Raw genomic sequence first — 16,394 nt, forward strand, 5'->3', positions numbered from 1 at the left:
AGCATGACAGCTCTCGTTCGGTAGTAGTCGTAGCAAGAGAGAATAAATGAATGAGATGAGAGTAGAAGAAATGTAAAAGATAAACAAGAAACGAACTGCAGTTTTGCCATCGCACAGTTTAGTTAGTGTAACAAATTTGTTGAATTTATTTGCATGAAGCAATTATTAATTAGAAAGTGCGTTGAAACCTGTATATGGCTTGGAGTGCGTTAAAGTTAGTGAACCCGTAAGTAGAATGGTAGAATAGAGCAGAGCAAGGTGGGAAAATTATCAAAACATGTTTATGTAAATACCTCCCTGTGTCCCCAGACGTGCAAATATCGGTAGTTGAATACTCCTACAACCTGGGAAAAGCAACCTAAATCTACAGTGCCAGTGGTTACTATCGTAAGTAGACACATAAAAAGAGAAAAATGTGTGAGGTAATCTAGATGTTTATGATTCCACATTAGCACCCGCACGACATCCAACAATTTAGGGTAGCAGCACCTAACGTGAACCCACCATCGGAAATTAAATAAGAAGTTGCAGAGGAAACCACTTAATTGTAAGTAGTTTACTGTTAAGTTTATGTAATGGAAAATTAGAAATGTGTTGTGTTTTTATTTAATAAATTGCAGTTTAAGCATTGCTGAAAACCAGTCGGCTGCTATAAGAATTTGGTTTCCCTCTCGGGAACACTTTGTTTCTGAGAAAAGTTAACACTTTCCGTGGATGCTAGGGATGAATCGTTAAAGATCCTTCAGTACAATACTTACACTTGGAGTCCTATCTCGCGATTACGAAGCATAGCCATGCAGAGCAGAAAAGATTGTCTACGACGACGAGCATCATTTCTAATGTCTAACTGAAAAGGGCATGTAGTGTAGGTAAGGGTGTGGGATAATTTTAGGACTTAGACAATTTTGTGCATTCATTTCCTCTAAATCCGTGCATCTTATACCAAATTACTTTATATGCGGTGGGAAAATACGGTACAAAAATGTACACCATTTGGATTTAGTGTATGATAGCAATCGATTGAAAGTGAAGGGTAGGGTTTTTTTTACTAATTTTCGTCTTCCTAAGCACCGACCAATAATGATCGAGTTTATTGTTGCACCTCGCCTAATGCCTCATTGCCAATTTGGTATCACTTACTAATTTATAAGTTAGCTTTCATATCACGTAAAAATATATTGTGAAAGAACTATAATTTCCTTAAAATAATAAGAATGAATAATTGTCTCTCGAATTCTGTTTCCGTCTTGCCCACGTCTATTTTGGGCAAAACCTGAATTGAACTCCGGGCACACTTTTTACGTGATACTATGGTACATAGGACAATCAAAATTATTATTTTGACCGTAGGTGTCGAAATCATTCCATCGAAAAGTCGATGGAATTCTTCGCAACGCAAATCAAATCATGTTTTCAAAGTATGATTGAACGGAAAGCTTATTTTAAAAGGTGAACGTGGCTTGAGAATAACGACCAAACCATTTCAATTAATATTTTTGCCCACTATATCATTATATCATTATATTACACAGTGTAACGCGGAAATCATTCTCTGTGGTTGTGAAAAATGATGTTCTGTATGCAGAAAATCACTCTTGTTTGCATCCTCCCTAGACGATGAAAGCTTTTGTTTACATTTTACCGACGGGGTAAAAATGATTTATTTGATTGATTGAACAGCTTTTGCTGCATTCTGTTGCAGTCACGTATATGACATCCCTATTCCCACCAAATAGGATTGTTTGCAGCCAACATTAATTGGGTTCCCCCATTGACAATGCATTTGTGTTCCCTAAATATTGGTACAAGATGCGTTAATCGAAAACGTGACGTCATAACACTCTGGTGGTTGCACTAAAACCCAACTTTGAAGTGCTACAGAGCTTTTGTGGAGTGTGAATTGAAGGTTGGTTCAACAAGTGCATCTGGTGAAGTGAAAATTGAACGGTGATGACGATCAACTTGACTAGCTGCTGCTTTGGTGCGGTTTCCGTCGTCTTGTACAAAACGAGAAAAATTGTGTTGTGTGGAGTGAAATTGAAACGTAAAATTTTGCGTAATCATTCGATTTCCAGTGCTAAGGAGGGTGGTTACCGATCTTTTTCCTTCCATCTAATGAGGCATCGGCAAAGGTAAGTAAGAATATCTCTAATGATTTGATATTTTTCTTCCGAGGAGACGAATATTAGAGCATGCGACTAAGTATATTTTTACTCTATGTGTTGAAAATTTGGAATTTTGAAAAAGATATGCCGGTTCCCTATATAAGCTTATTCATCTTTTTTTTTTATTTGCCGATAAATCGATTCTTTCCACCCAGATTTTACACAAAAAAGGTTAACTGGAACGACTCAATCCCTAAAATACGAAATGGGATTTCACAAAACATAACCTCTCTTTGGGACAATGCTGAAAATTTCATTTCTACATACCTAGATTCAATCACCTACAGCTCATTGCAAAAGCTGAATCTGGATATATGGTATACTAGCTGACCCGGCAAACCTTGTATTGCCCATTTTAATTGTTGCTCTTGCACAGTTTTTCTAATGTTTTTGTTAATTTTCCTAACTTGTTCTACATATAAACATAGCCACCCCCCATGAGCACAAATTGAACCGTTCAAAAATCTTGTTGATCATTTCATTAAATAATTAGTTGTATGGCTGCAAAGAGTATGTAAACTCATTTGTAAAAACATCGGAAGCCCGGCTCCAGAGGCACGTTATCTTCCATTTGGTACATTTGTCTCAGATAAAGAATACTGTTTGGTGGTTTGGTTGCTTTTTATCAATGTAACTTAAACGGATAACTCGACTATAGAATTTACAGTTCAACTGCCATAAACTACACAACAGCGCCACTCGAAGGAAAAGCCTTCGATAAAAAGAAGGAAACATTTAGGTATATTGTAAGTTTTAGCAGTTGGTCCATAAAGAAAATGGAACAGTGTGACTTGAAAGTTATCTGTATGGGATCCTCCCGTTCCAGAAACCACAGAGGTCTCACACCATGCTAAGAACCTTCCCTGGCCCAAAACTATCTACCTACAAAATTTCACACCGATCGGATAAGTAGTTTCCGATTGCATAAGGGTCAGACAGACAGACAGCTTTTTTTAATAAATTCCTAGAGAAATCCCCAGAGGTATTTCTGGAGTAATTCCATGAAGAATTCTTGGATGAATATCTGGATGAATTACTGGAGGAAGAATCTTCAGTGGAATCCCTGATGGTATTCCTGGTAAATTCCTCGAGAAATTACTGGAAAAACCTGGTGGAATTACTGGAGGAATCCCTTGAACCAATTCCTGGAGGAATCCCTGGATTCTTGGAATAATACGTGTATAAACTCCGGGAGGATGATTTCTAGGATATATTGCCGTTGTAATTTCTGAACGAATTACTGCTTTAATTTCTTTGAGAATTCCTAAAGTAATATCTGCAGGAGTTCCTGGGGTTATTTCTGGGGTAATTCCTGGTGGAATTTTTGAAGGTATTCCTGGAGGAGTCCCATAATCAAATGCTGAAGAAATGCCTGGATGAATCCCTGGAGGAATCACTATGAAAATCCCTGGAGGAACTCCTTGAGGAATGCCTGGAGGCATTTCTAAAAGAATTCCTAGAGGAATTCTTAGAGCGATCCCTAGAGGATTCCCTAGAGAAGCTCCTGATGGAATGCCTGGAGACATGCCTGTGCGAACTTCTGGAGGAATATTTAGAGAAATTCCTCGAGAAATCTTGAGAGGAACTCCTGGAGGAATTTCTGGAAGATTTTCTTGAAAAATATTTGGAAAACTTTCAGGTAGAATCCCTGGAGAAATCCTTCAAAGAATTTCTGGAGAAATTCCTCGAGGAATCTCTAGTGGAATTTATACAGGAATTTCATGAGGTATCTCTAGAGAAATACCTGGAGGAATTTCTCGTGGAATCCTTGAGAAATCTCCAGAAGAACTCCTGGAGGAATCCCTGCAGAAATTCCATTAGCAATTTCCAGAGTAATGTCTGGAGGAATTCCAGGAAAAAATCTTTGAAGAACATCTGGTTGAATTATTGGAGGAATTATCGAAGGAATTCCAGGAGGAATCGCTGGAAGAATCTTCAGAGGAATCCCTGAGGGAATTTCTGGTAAATACCTGGACCATTTCCTGAAGGAATTCCTGGAGGAAATGCTGGTGGGATTCCTAGAGGGATCCCATGAACCAATTTCTGGTGAAATCTCTGGAGGAATCCTTGGAGCAATACCTGGAGGAGAAATTTCTGGAAAAACTCCTCAAGGAAACCCTGGAAGAATCCCCGGGAAAAAACCCTAGAGGAATTACTGAAGAAACTCTTAAAAGAATATCAAAAAGAAATCCCTTGAGGATTTTCTGGATCAATTCTTGGGGTGATTCCTGGAGGTATTCTTGGTGGCAATCCTGCAGGAAATGCCTGGATGAAATCCAGAATTCCTGAGGTAAATTCTGCAGGATTTACTGAGTTAATATCTGCAGGAATTTCTGGGGTAATTCCTGGTGGAATTCTTTAAAGCGTTCCTGGAGGAGTCCCAGAATTAAATCCAGAAGGAATGGCTGGATGAATCCCTGGAGAAATCCCTATAGAAATCCCTGGAGGTATTTCTGAAAGAATGGAGGAATTCCTAGAAGGATTCGTGGAGGAATTCCAAGAGCAATCCCTAGAGGAACGCCTGAAGGAATTCCTGGAGGAGCTTCTGAAGGAATTTCAGTAGACATACCTGAGAGAATTTCTAGAGAAATTCCTTGAGCTATTTTCTAAGGATCTTATGGAGTCATCTCTAGAGAAATCCCTAGAGGAATTTCTGGAGGTTTCCTTGAAGAATCACTGGAGAACCTTTCAGGAAGAATCCCTGGAGGAATTCTTTGACAAATCCCTGAAAGAATTCCTGGAGAAGTTCCTTGGTTAACCCCTGGTGGAATCTCTAGAGGAATTGCTTAAGGTATATCTAGGAGAATACCTGGATTGGATTAATTCCTGGAGGAAACCATGGAAGAATTTCCGGAGGAATCCCTGAAAAAAAAAATCCTGGAGGAATTCCTGCATAAATTTCTTAAACAATTTCTGAAGGAATCCTTGGAGGATTTCCAGCAGAAATTCCTGGATGAATTGCTGTAGGATTTTCTGAAAAAAATCGCGAAGGAATTCCTGGGCCAGTTTCCTGTATGAATTCCTGAAGAAATACCTGGGGTAATATCTGAAATAATTCCAGGAGAATTGGGGTAATTTTTGAAGGAATCCCTGGAAGATTTCCTGGATGATTCCTGAAGAAATCCTTGAAGGAATTCCTAGAGGAATCTCAGGAGGAGTTCATGCAGGAATCCCTGGAGGAATTCCTGGAGTAATTCATCGAATCCGGGAGAAATTCATGGGGGAATTGCTGAAGGAAATTGCGGTAGTAATTTCTGTAGAAATTCCAGGAGGAACTCCAGGATCAATGTCGGGAGGAACATTTGAAGGAATTCCTGGGGTAATTCTGAAGAAACCTCTTGATAAATTTCTGGAGGAATCTTCAGAGAAATTTCTAGAGAAATTCTTGAAGAATCTCTGTGGGAGCAACTTCTTGACAGATTTCTGTCGGAAAACCAAGAGGAATTCCTGGAGGAACTTCTGGACAAAGTCATGGTGGAATCTTAGGGGGAATTCCTGGAGAAATCTCTAGAAGAATTTATGGGGCAATTCCGTGGAACTATCCCTGGGAGAATTCCTGGAGGAATCCTTGATTTAATTCCTGGAGGAATCTCTAGATAAGTTTTGGAAGGAATCCCTGGAGAAATTTCTGGAGAAATTCCTAGAGGAATTCCCAGATAAATATCTCGAGGAATTTCCCGAGGAATTCCAGGAGGAATTGCTTGAGCAATTTCTGAAGGAATTGTAGAAAGAATCCTCAGAGGAATCCCTGAAGGAATTCCTGGTGTGTTCCAAGGTGTGTTCCTGGGGCAATTTTTGGAGGATCCATGAAAAAATTCCTGGCGGAATCTCTAGAGGAATCCCTGGAGGAGGAATTCCTGATAAAATTTCCGGATGAATCCCTGGAAAAATCCTGAAGAAATTCCTGAGTTTACCAGGGGTAAATCCTAGAGGAATTCTTAGTGGAATTCCTGAAGGAGTTCAAAGAGAAATGCTTGGATGAAATCCTTAAGGAATGTCTGGGGGATTATCTTGAACAATTCCTGGAAAAATTCCTGGAGGAATTTCTGGGGAAATTTTTGAAGGAATCCCTGGAGGATTTCCAGGAGAAATTACTGGAAGAACTGCGATAATTATTTTTGAAGGAATTCCTGTAGGAGCTCCTGGAATACTTCTGGAGGAATCCCTATAGAAATCCCTTGAGGAACTCCTGGGAGAATGCCTGAAACATGCCGCCTGTAGGAATATCTGGAGGAATCTCTAGAGAAATTCCTTGAGAAAATTCTAGAGGGGTTCCTGGAGGACTCCCTGCAAAAAATCCATGAGAAATCCCTGGAGGAATGCCTGGAGAATTCTCTTAAAGACTCACTGGAACAATTGCAGGAGGAATCCCTGGAGGAATTCCTGGACGAATCCCTGTAGAAATTTGTAGAGGAATCCATTCAAGAATTCTCAGAGGAATCCTGGAAGAACTCCTCGAGGAATTTTTGGGGAAATCCCTTGAACAGTTCCTGAAGGAGTCCCTTGAGGAATTCTCGGAGGAATCGCAGGAAGAATTCCAGAAGAAATACAAAGTTCAATTTCTGAGGGAATTCCAAAAGAAGTTTCTGAGGAAATCTCTACTGAAGAAAATGCCGAAATTCCTGAGGAAATCTTGTAATCCTGGATTAATTCCTGGAAGAGTTTCTGAAGGAATCCCAAGAAGAGTTCTTGCTGGCATTTTAAAAATAATCCCGGAAGTTGTTCCTGAAAGAATTATAGAGGGAATTCGCGGGTGATTTCCTGCAGGAATGCTTGGAGAAATTTCTGAAGAAACCCCACGAGGAATTCCTTAGGGAATCTCAGGAAAGCTTTCTTAGCGAATTCCTGGAAGCATTTTTGTAGGAATCCCTGGAAAAAAAATCTGAAGAAATCCATGTCTGTAGTAATTTCTGGACGAACTTTTGAAGGAATACTTGTATGGACCCCCAAAGAATTTTTTGTACAAATGTTTTAAGCAATTCCTGGATTATTTTTAAATAATCGCTAGTATAATTTTCTTAAAGCATTTTTTCAATAAATTCCTGCAAAAATACTTCGAATCATTACAGATGGAATTATTGGAGCAATCTCTAGCGGAATTCCGGAAGGAATTCATGGAGAAATCCCTGTAGATATCTCTGAAGGAATACCTGCAGAAGAATCTCAGGAGAAATTCCTGGAGGAAACCTCGAAGAGGAGGAACCACTAAAGATATCCCAGGACAAATCCTCGAAGATATATAACTTCTTGAAGGAATCTCTTGAGGAATCCATGATGGAATCGCTGCAACAAGCTATGGAAGAAAATCCTAGAGCATGGTTTCCCAAACTGTGGGTCGCGACCCCCCAGGGGGGTGGCCGGCCTTCATCCAGGGGGTCACGAGGGACAGCAAAATACTTTACTGTAACAGACAACAAATGAGGGAATTTCTATGGGGGGTCGCGAAAACTACGTCTGCTGGCAAAAGGGGGTCGCGCGACCTGAAAGTTTGGGAACCTATGTCCTAGAGGAATTATGTATACTCATATAGTTTACGAAACTATGAACAAATCTAAAACAGTCATTTTGATTCCTCAAAACTGCAATGTTGATTTGCATATTCACATATCTGGCGCTCATCCCGCATAAAAGTCATTATAAGTCAGGCCCCCCTGGGCCCCCTTTAGAAAAAATCCTAACTACGCCAATGATAATAAATGCCAAGTAGGCTGCACTTGAAGAATTTGTCTGCCTTCCGTTCACTTTCACTATGAGGCCAGCTCGACGATCTGCCTTATCGCCTCCGCACTATAGTACTATAGTGGTACTTGAAAGAAGTGTTGGCTATGGCACCGGATTGAATTAGCGTTCTTCAGTTTTGGGCCAGCGTGTCACTTTCATGCAGACATTCTGCAGCTTATGTGCCACGAGCCAAACACGAGCGGCTTTATCGATTAATAAATCCATTAGCTCTAATTATGTTCTACACAAAAGAACTATAGTAGTGCTCCAATGGCCTTGTAGTCACTTTTTCGTTTAGTTAAATAAACAACTTGAATTGTAATATCTGACTGTTTAAAGTGTCCAGCTTGTAGAGGAACTCTGTTTTGGTACACAATATGTATTTGATACTTCTAGTACCGCTACTGATGCTGCAAGGGCGTGACAAACTACACAGAAATTTTCTAGGTTAGGAAAATTCGGCTTATCAGTCCTTTTTTCTCTAGAACGATAACGGTTTTGATTCGTCCCTACGTTTCGGTAACGGTAGGGACGAATCAAAACCGTTATCGTTCTAGAGAAAAAAGGACTGATAAGCCGAATTTTCCTAACCTAGAATATAGATCCAACAGTCGAACTCTCGCACATCCAACTACACAGAAAAAAAATGTAATTAAAATTCAGCGAGAAATCATGCACATGAAGGGAATGCTAGAGCTAGTGCACTTTTACATGAAATATAATGTTAAATTACATTACCATCGTGGAAATTTTCGTCAACCATCGCGTAAACCATTATGGACTCCAACCGGTTACGTGACTATTATTGATTTCTCACTGAATTTTACATGAATATTTTTTTCTGTGTAGATGTTAGTCGCACAAACAGTCGCGACAATGGACTTCTGTGGCTAGTTAGTCTAATGTGTACACGGTGAAATTGTATGCCGGGGCTCTACTTTTACTTTTATTGGTAGTTGAAGTTTTTCAGCAGACTACCTTGTCGGGACTGCGCTGCCTACATTGTGCAATAAATAAAACCATACAGACATAAATATAATACTAGTTGAAAACATCTTCTCTGGTAACTCTGGTAAACTGGTAACTATGGATGTAGGCATGGCTTTGCACTTGTAAGTCAAAAGCCACAAATAAATGAATGTACGAAGAAACGTTTGTTCACCACTGACTATCTGCACAGATATGCATCATTACGCTGATAAGTTACAATAAACATGCACTTGGAAAGGGAAAGGTAAAAGAAGATAATATTATTTAACATTTGTCATTTTCTTAGTGTATAGCCTTCGATAATATGCGAAGCAATACCAAAATTCACGCAATTGTAGATACAAGCTAGATGTGTCCTGAACAGTGTCTGTGTAATTTAAACAAATTCTGCGGACTCAATTGATCTACTTGCTTTAATAACTTCTACAATTTCAGCAAGGTAAATAAAGTTGCCACTTTCTATATAAATAGTTGTTGTGTTCGCATCCAATGGTATTCGAAAGAACAGTCTACACGCATTAAGATGTTACCACTCGTGCTCGTAGGTTTTGCTCTGTTGCAGCTGTCCTCGCAGCAGGAAGTCCCAGGTGTACTGCAGGAAAGAAGCCAACAAGCAGGGCTACGTTCCAATTTTTCCAGTAACGAGGAAACATGCGATGGAACGCGGTATTTTTCAACATGTGGCGGCTGTAATTTAGTAAAAGTGTGCTTAGGTGAAAACATGGATTGGCATTACTGTCAGGATATGAGTCTGGACAAGCCTTATTGCAACAACGGAGAATGCTCGACGACTCCCGAATTCATCGAGAATTGTCCATATATTTTCAAATACTGTATTGGATCTGGATACTATCCAGGTGAGTAAGAGGTTATAGGCTTGAAACTGTTCTTGTCAATAATCAAGTTGTTTCTGACAGATCCCTACAGCTGCGACATCTACCATTTCTGCGAGGAAAAAGACACCGCGTCATCCGTATACAAATGTCCGAAAAATTACGTATTCAACCCGGAAACAAACCTATGTAAACGCCAACTGCAGGAAAGCGACTGCATGAAAGTGGAGTGTTCACCGGGAGTAACATTTTCCGCTTACGGAACCAGCAAACGATTCTTCGGATACTGTAGATACAGCTCTGGACCATATCCATACGAAAAGGAGATCCACAGGTGTCCCGAGGGAACGGAATTCACCGGGAAGAAATGCGCCTTCCAGTGCCCTGCCGAAGGAAGGTTCGCCAACACCTCGAACGAGAGAGGCTACTACGAATGCTACTACTCGGATGATGAAGAATTGGTGGCCGTCTCCCAAATGTGTCCAGCTGACAAAGTATATAGTGCGGAACTGTCCACGTGTATTCAACAAGTTACAACTACGCCCGCAACAACTACTGGTTTGTGATATGGGAAATGATGCTATCACTGAAACATTATACATGGAATGATTTTATGATGAATATAATCCACAACTACTAGGTCCAAAAAGTAAAAAAAAGTCGAAAGTAATTCATACCAGACATTTATTATCGTTAACTTAAGCAGCAGCAAACAAATAAAGAAGACACTAATTTGATTTATCCTTCTGCGCCACACACCGTTCTTTTGCACACCCCCAAAGATGGCCCAAAGCACCCGATTCTCGAGCACTTCGAGTGTTCCTCCGGCATAGTGCAGGTCTCGTGCCCGTAGAAAATCTCCGATCATATCAACGTTTTGTACATGATTACATTTGCTGCGAGAGGAAATCTTTTTCGATCGCAGATTCTTGTAGAGTCCATAGTAGGCCCGACTTTCACTGATGAGGCGCCTTCGTATTTCGCGGCAAACGTTGTTGTCTGCCGTTGATAAGAAACCGAGGAAGACGAAGTCCTCAGCCACCTCGAAAGTGTCCGGTCCCCGGCTATCATAACACTGCTACCTAGGATTGTTCTGTCGATCGCAAATCCGTCTGCCAGCATGTACTTCGTGTTTGACGCGGTTACCATCAGTCCGACCTTTGCTGTTTCGCGTTTCTGGTGGGTGTACAGTTCTGCCACCTTTCCAAATGTACAGTCGAGACTCTTATAAGATCACTGGTCGGGGGGCGGAATAGGAATCCGCTTAATAGGAGACTAAGAGCTTACGTGATTTCGACTTTTTGGGGGTGTGGCCTATTATCTCGAGTGTGTTAAGCGTTAGCGCAATTCTTTCTTCGGCAAAGTTTTAGGGCTTGATAAGATCTACCATTTAGAACTTTGGTTCGTATGATTAGTTGGCAACTTGGCCGCTGGAGGGACCATCAAAAGTTTGATGCTAAATTGCACTACAGGAACCATATCAGGTTGTCAAGCAAACGTTACGATATGTGACAGCTCAAGACACTGGTAATTTGGAAGGACTTCGGAAAAGTTGTTGGGTACGCCAATAACTTACTGACGATGAGTTGCGAAGTTCGAAATTCCTCCACTGGGTGGCCCTACCCGAGCAGAGGAAAATATCAAAATAATAATAACGGAATCACAAAACCTGTTTTTATATCTCGGTTTGTTATTTTCAACTTATTAAGTCATCACCGTTTCATAACATGTTCTGTTGGGCAATCATATTTTGTTATGATCATGCCCTTGGTATATTATCTTTAAATTACATTTCAATAACATGTTTTGTTGTATGTAGCACAAGTTCAGTTATTATTGTGTCATTGAGACTAGTACAAATATTTGATCATTAATATTACAACATAACTAGCTTTGCAATACACCATTCGAGATTTTCGTTGTTCACAGCATTCCGTGAGGAACTGTAAGAGAAAATATTATTTTGTCATCAGTTCCTCTTCTTACTGACATTACGTTGCAGTGCCAACTTATCAGCCTTTTGTTTTATAAGCACTTTGAAAGGCATACCTGTTTTTTGTCCCAGTTTCTGTTAGATATGAATACGAAAATAGAGAGTGTAATAGAGTGTTAGCCATTTTATGAAACATTTTGGATCAACTGGTGGAATTCAATGACGAACAACACATTTTCGACAAAAATGTAAAAAAAAACAAGTCATCAAGAACTCCATTGATTATTTTTAGACGTTTTATTTTTATTGATTTCACTGCATCGAGATTAACTAGGATAAATGTGTCAATCAATGAGGTAATAATGTAAATTAATCTTATAAACAATGAACCACCTAATAAAGGGTTTCAAAACGACGGTAGTTTCATCGTAAGTTGTTTGGAAAATAAACGAGAACTATTGTTTCTCTCCTTGTTTCTCTCTGTTTTCGATAAGAAATCGCTTGCGACAACAATAGCGTCCCAATTATGAATGAAACATTTAACATTAGATCCTATTGTTGCGTATCCCATTGAATGCATATGGGACTTTGGAGGAGTTCCTATTTGCAACAGAAAAAAAGCAAAATTTGTTTTCAGATTGTTATCAATAACGTATTCATATCAAAATTTGTTATTGAAATATTTTCAAAATTCGCTGTTATTAAGTTGTTATTGAAACTAACAAAACATGCTATTAAACAGGTCTTCCAGGACCATTTTTTTGTTATAATATTTGTTATTTTGCGCTTATGACAGACAAGTTTATAACAGGATATGTTATGTAAATAACATAAAAATAACTCTTTCCGCTACTCAGTTATTTTTCCAAAATAACACATTTTATTATGCTGTTGCTATTCTCTTCTGCTCGGGTAGTGAGCAAGTAAATTTTCCTGATTCCTGAACTTAGAAGACACCAACTTTCTAAGTTGTCAATATTCTTTGCTATGAAATTTCTTAAATTTGCATGTTCACTAACGCCGCCTAGTGGCAGAATTGCGAAACAAGTGCTTATTTTTATGTAAGTTCGGCACCAACATTTCAAAAGGGCGTAACTGCTTTTGCAACCAATGCCTTCTCACAGAGCTGTGGGTCGTATTTCATTCATCTCACGCAATTCACATCCATTAATCGAAAGAGGAGGATTTTATCTTTCTATTTGTGCTAGTGGATTGCTCGAGAGGGATGGGATACGCTCCACAGCTTTGTGAGAAGGCATTGGTTGTAAATGCAGTTACGCCCTTTTGAAATGTTGGTGCCGAGTTTATGGCATACTGATCAACTTTTCCAAAGACACCAACTTTCTAAGTTATCGGGGGTAGCGACACTAGTTTTGCCAAGCCAAAAAGCCCCAAAAAAGTCGAAAAAAGACGAATAAAACCGGTAAACGTCACCGATACATTTTATGATTTTAAAATATTTGCGTATTTATCCAGAACAAGTTTGCAGAACAATATTGATGTGAATCTGGCAGAAGAACTACAAAAATTCAGAAAACTACGAATTTTTCAGGAAAAATATACAATTTCGTTATATCTTCAAACTAATCTCGAACTCCCATATATTTTATGATTTTAAAATTCTTGCGTATTTATCCAGAACAAGTTTGCAGAACATAATTGATGTAAATCTGGCAGAAGAACTACAAAAATTCAGAGAACTACGATTTTTCAGGAAAAATACACAGAAAAAAAATCTGAAGATTATCTCTAGCACAATTGACAAAATCGCTGAAAGATAAATCATGTAATAAGTTTTTACGCGTAATTTTGTGCCAAACGCCATGCACATGCGGGGAATGCCAGAAATAATGCTATTTTATGCGTCAACCCTGAAATTCACATTCTATTCCTCAAAGCTTTATGCTAACTTATCGTATTTTTACACGTTTTTCCTTCCATCCCGTCGTCAGCAACAGCAGTAGAGCCGACGTGATGCAGCCATCTTTGGTCGACGACAGTTCATTTGTTTGTGTCTAGAAAACAAGATTCAGTTTTAAGTGTTTTAAAAATGAGTGAGCTTTGAAGTGAATTGGCCAGGTAGCAAGCAATTTTTATCGCTTCCCTGGAGTGAACAATATGTGCAATTCTGCTGAGTGGCCGCTCTACGAAAACGCAAACGCAAAATCGTTCTGTAAAGTTTGCCTCCATCTATGCAAAACCTGGAAAGCCCGCTCCTCAATATTCTGGCAAATTTCGTATGAAGATTTTTCGGCAATTGACACGAACGCTGAAACGGTGGAAGTGCAGAGCAGCCCTTTGGATTGGTTATTCCCTGAGATTCTTTTGGTGGTGATTTTCGGCGAATTTCTTTGCGAAGTGTCAGCGGCGAATGAAAAGCGTACGAAAAGTACACCAGTGCGAGCTAAAGTATATATTTTTTCTGATGAAAATGAAGCTGCAATTACCAATTTACTGAAATAAATTACATCATCTGACAAAAGTGGTGTTTTATTTGATTTGTCTTGAGCTCCAAACGCTGTGTTGTGATCTGAAAGCGGCAACAGCAGATTTCGGTTTTCGTTGACTGGGTTTGGGCAGCTTTGCAATTCTAGCGTAAAATTACACGCTTGCTGAAATTTCAGCGACGATTCGTAAAAATACTTTCGCACAAAATTTTAAACGAGTGAAATTCATATCGCGCTTAAATTTGCGCCAATCATCGCATTCCCATTATGTGCATTATTATTGGCGTAATTTTACAGGAAATGTTTTATCTGTGTATACAATTTCGTTATAATTTCAAACTAATCTCGAATCCCCATGGTTTTAAAATATTTGTGTTTTTTTTTTCAAAACAAGTTTGCAGAACATTATTGATATTACTCTGGCCAAAGAACTACAAAAAATTCGGAAATTTACTTTTTTTTCAGAAAAAAATATACAATTTTGTTATAACTTCAAACTTATCTTGAATTCCCATACATTTTATGATTTTAAAATATTTGCGTATTTATCCAGAACAAGTTTTCAGAACATTATTAAAGAAAATCTGGCAGAAGAACTACAAAAATTCAGAAAACTACGAATTTTTCAAGAAAAATAAAAAAATCCGGTATAACTTCAAACTAATCTCGAATTCCCATACATTTTATGATATTAAAATATTTGTGTATTTTTCCAAAACAAGTTTGCAGAGCATAATTGATATAAATCTGGCCAAAAAACTACAAAAAATTCAGAAATTCGCGATTATTTCAGAGAAAAATATACAATTTTGTTATAACTTCAAACTAATCTTGAATTCCAATACATTTTATGATTTTAAAATATTTGCGTATTTATCCAGAACAAATTTGCAGAACATAATTGATTTAAATCTGGCCAAAGAACTACAAAAAAAAAATCAGAAAACTACGATTTTTTTCAGGAAAAATATACAATGTTATTATAACTTTAAATCAATCTCGAATTCTCATGCATTTATGATATTAATATATTTGTGCATTTATCCAGAACAAGTTTGCATTGTTGATTGTTGTCATTTCAAAGAACTATAAAAAATCAGAAAACTATGATTTTTTCAGGAAAAATATACAATTCCGTTATAAATTCAGAAAACTACGATTTTTATTAGCAGAAATATACATTTTTGAGTTAACCTTAAATTGATTTCAATTTCTCATATACCGTCGTGCGTGGCTACTTTGGACACTTTTGAAAATTGAGTTTTTGAATTCAAAATATGGTCCAAATCTGTTTGATATCTTTGAGACTATTATGAAGCAACAGTTTTCCCTTCATTTGGTTGAAGAGACGAACCAGCCAAGGGCTGAAAGTCTTTCTAATAAAGACAAAGCAATCAATCAATTCATTTGGTTGAAATTATTTTTCAGACAGACCGCTTATTGCTTGTAAAGACGCGAAAAAACATAAAAAATAAACAATTAAATATACATAACGTATTCAGAACATTTGGTCTGTAAGCAATGTTTCTACAGTTTATAAATTTCAAAAGGTTGATCAATTTATTCAAAATGTATCAACGTAGCATATACAATCGAATATTTGTATCGTTATATATTATAAATGGCCCCTTTTTCAGTCTATCTATATAGCAATATCACGCTGCCCATAATACCAAAAGTTACATAGAACCATCGTCAAACGCATATATTTATTGAAATCATGTCTGATATAGTATACTACAGTATTGGTACAAAGCAGTATTCTAAATAACCCTGGAATTTGAATTTCAGTTTTGTTATAGATAAAAATGTCCAAAGTAGCCCCCATACGGTTCTATATGAGATATGTCCGATTGGTGTATGAACAACTTTTTTGTTAATTGATGGATTTAGTTCAAATTAAGCATACATCTTACATACATAATCACGATTATTATTTGTAAAAATTGTGGAAATCGATTCACTACTCTGGGAGTTATGATGTCATAAAGTTGAAAAAACACGAAAAAGTGTAAAAAGAAGCCTCGCACGACGGTATTTTATGATTTTAAATTATTTGCGTATTTATCCAAAACAAGTTTGCAGAACAATATTGATATAAATCTGGCCAAAGAACTACAGAAAATTCAGAAAACTACGATTTTTTCAGCAGATATGTAGAATTTTGCTATAACCTTAAATTGATTTCAGTTTCTCATACATTTTATGATTCTAAAATATTTGCGTATTTATCTAAAACAAGTTTGCAGAATATTGTCGATAGTTTCTCTTCAAAAATAACAAAATATTCAGAAACTACGATTTT

General features: G+C 37.9%; 1 protein-coding gene across 1 annotated transcript; it reads left to right on the forward strand.

Moving 5' to 3' along the window:
• Positions 1 to 9,356: 9,356 nt before the first annotated feature.
• LOC109417371 (uncharacterized) lies at positions 9,357 to 10,463 on the forward strand. Its single transcript, XM_019691471.3, has 2 exons — positions 9,357 to 9,733; positions 9,794 to 10,463. The coding sequence occupies exons 1-2, from the start codon at positions 9,400 to 9,402 to the stop codon at positions 10,273 to 10,275; spliced, it is 816 nt and encodes a 271-aa protein (XP_019547016.2). The 5' UTR covers positions 9,357 to 9,399; the 3' UTR covers positions 10,276 to 10,463.
• The last annotated feature ends 5,931 nt before the right edge of the window (positions 10,464 to 16,394 follow it).

Source organism: Aedes albopictus, chromosome 3 (assembly GCF_035046485.1).
Source record: "Aedes albopictus strain Foshan chromosome 3, AalbF5, whole genome shotgun sequence".
In the NCBI taxonomy this organism is placed as follows: domain Eukaryota; kingdom Metazoa; phylum Arthropoda; class Insecta; order Diptera; family Culicidae; genus Aedes; species Aedes albopictus.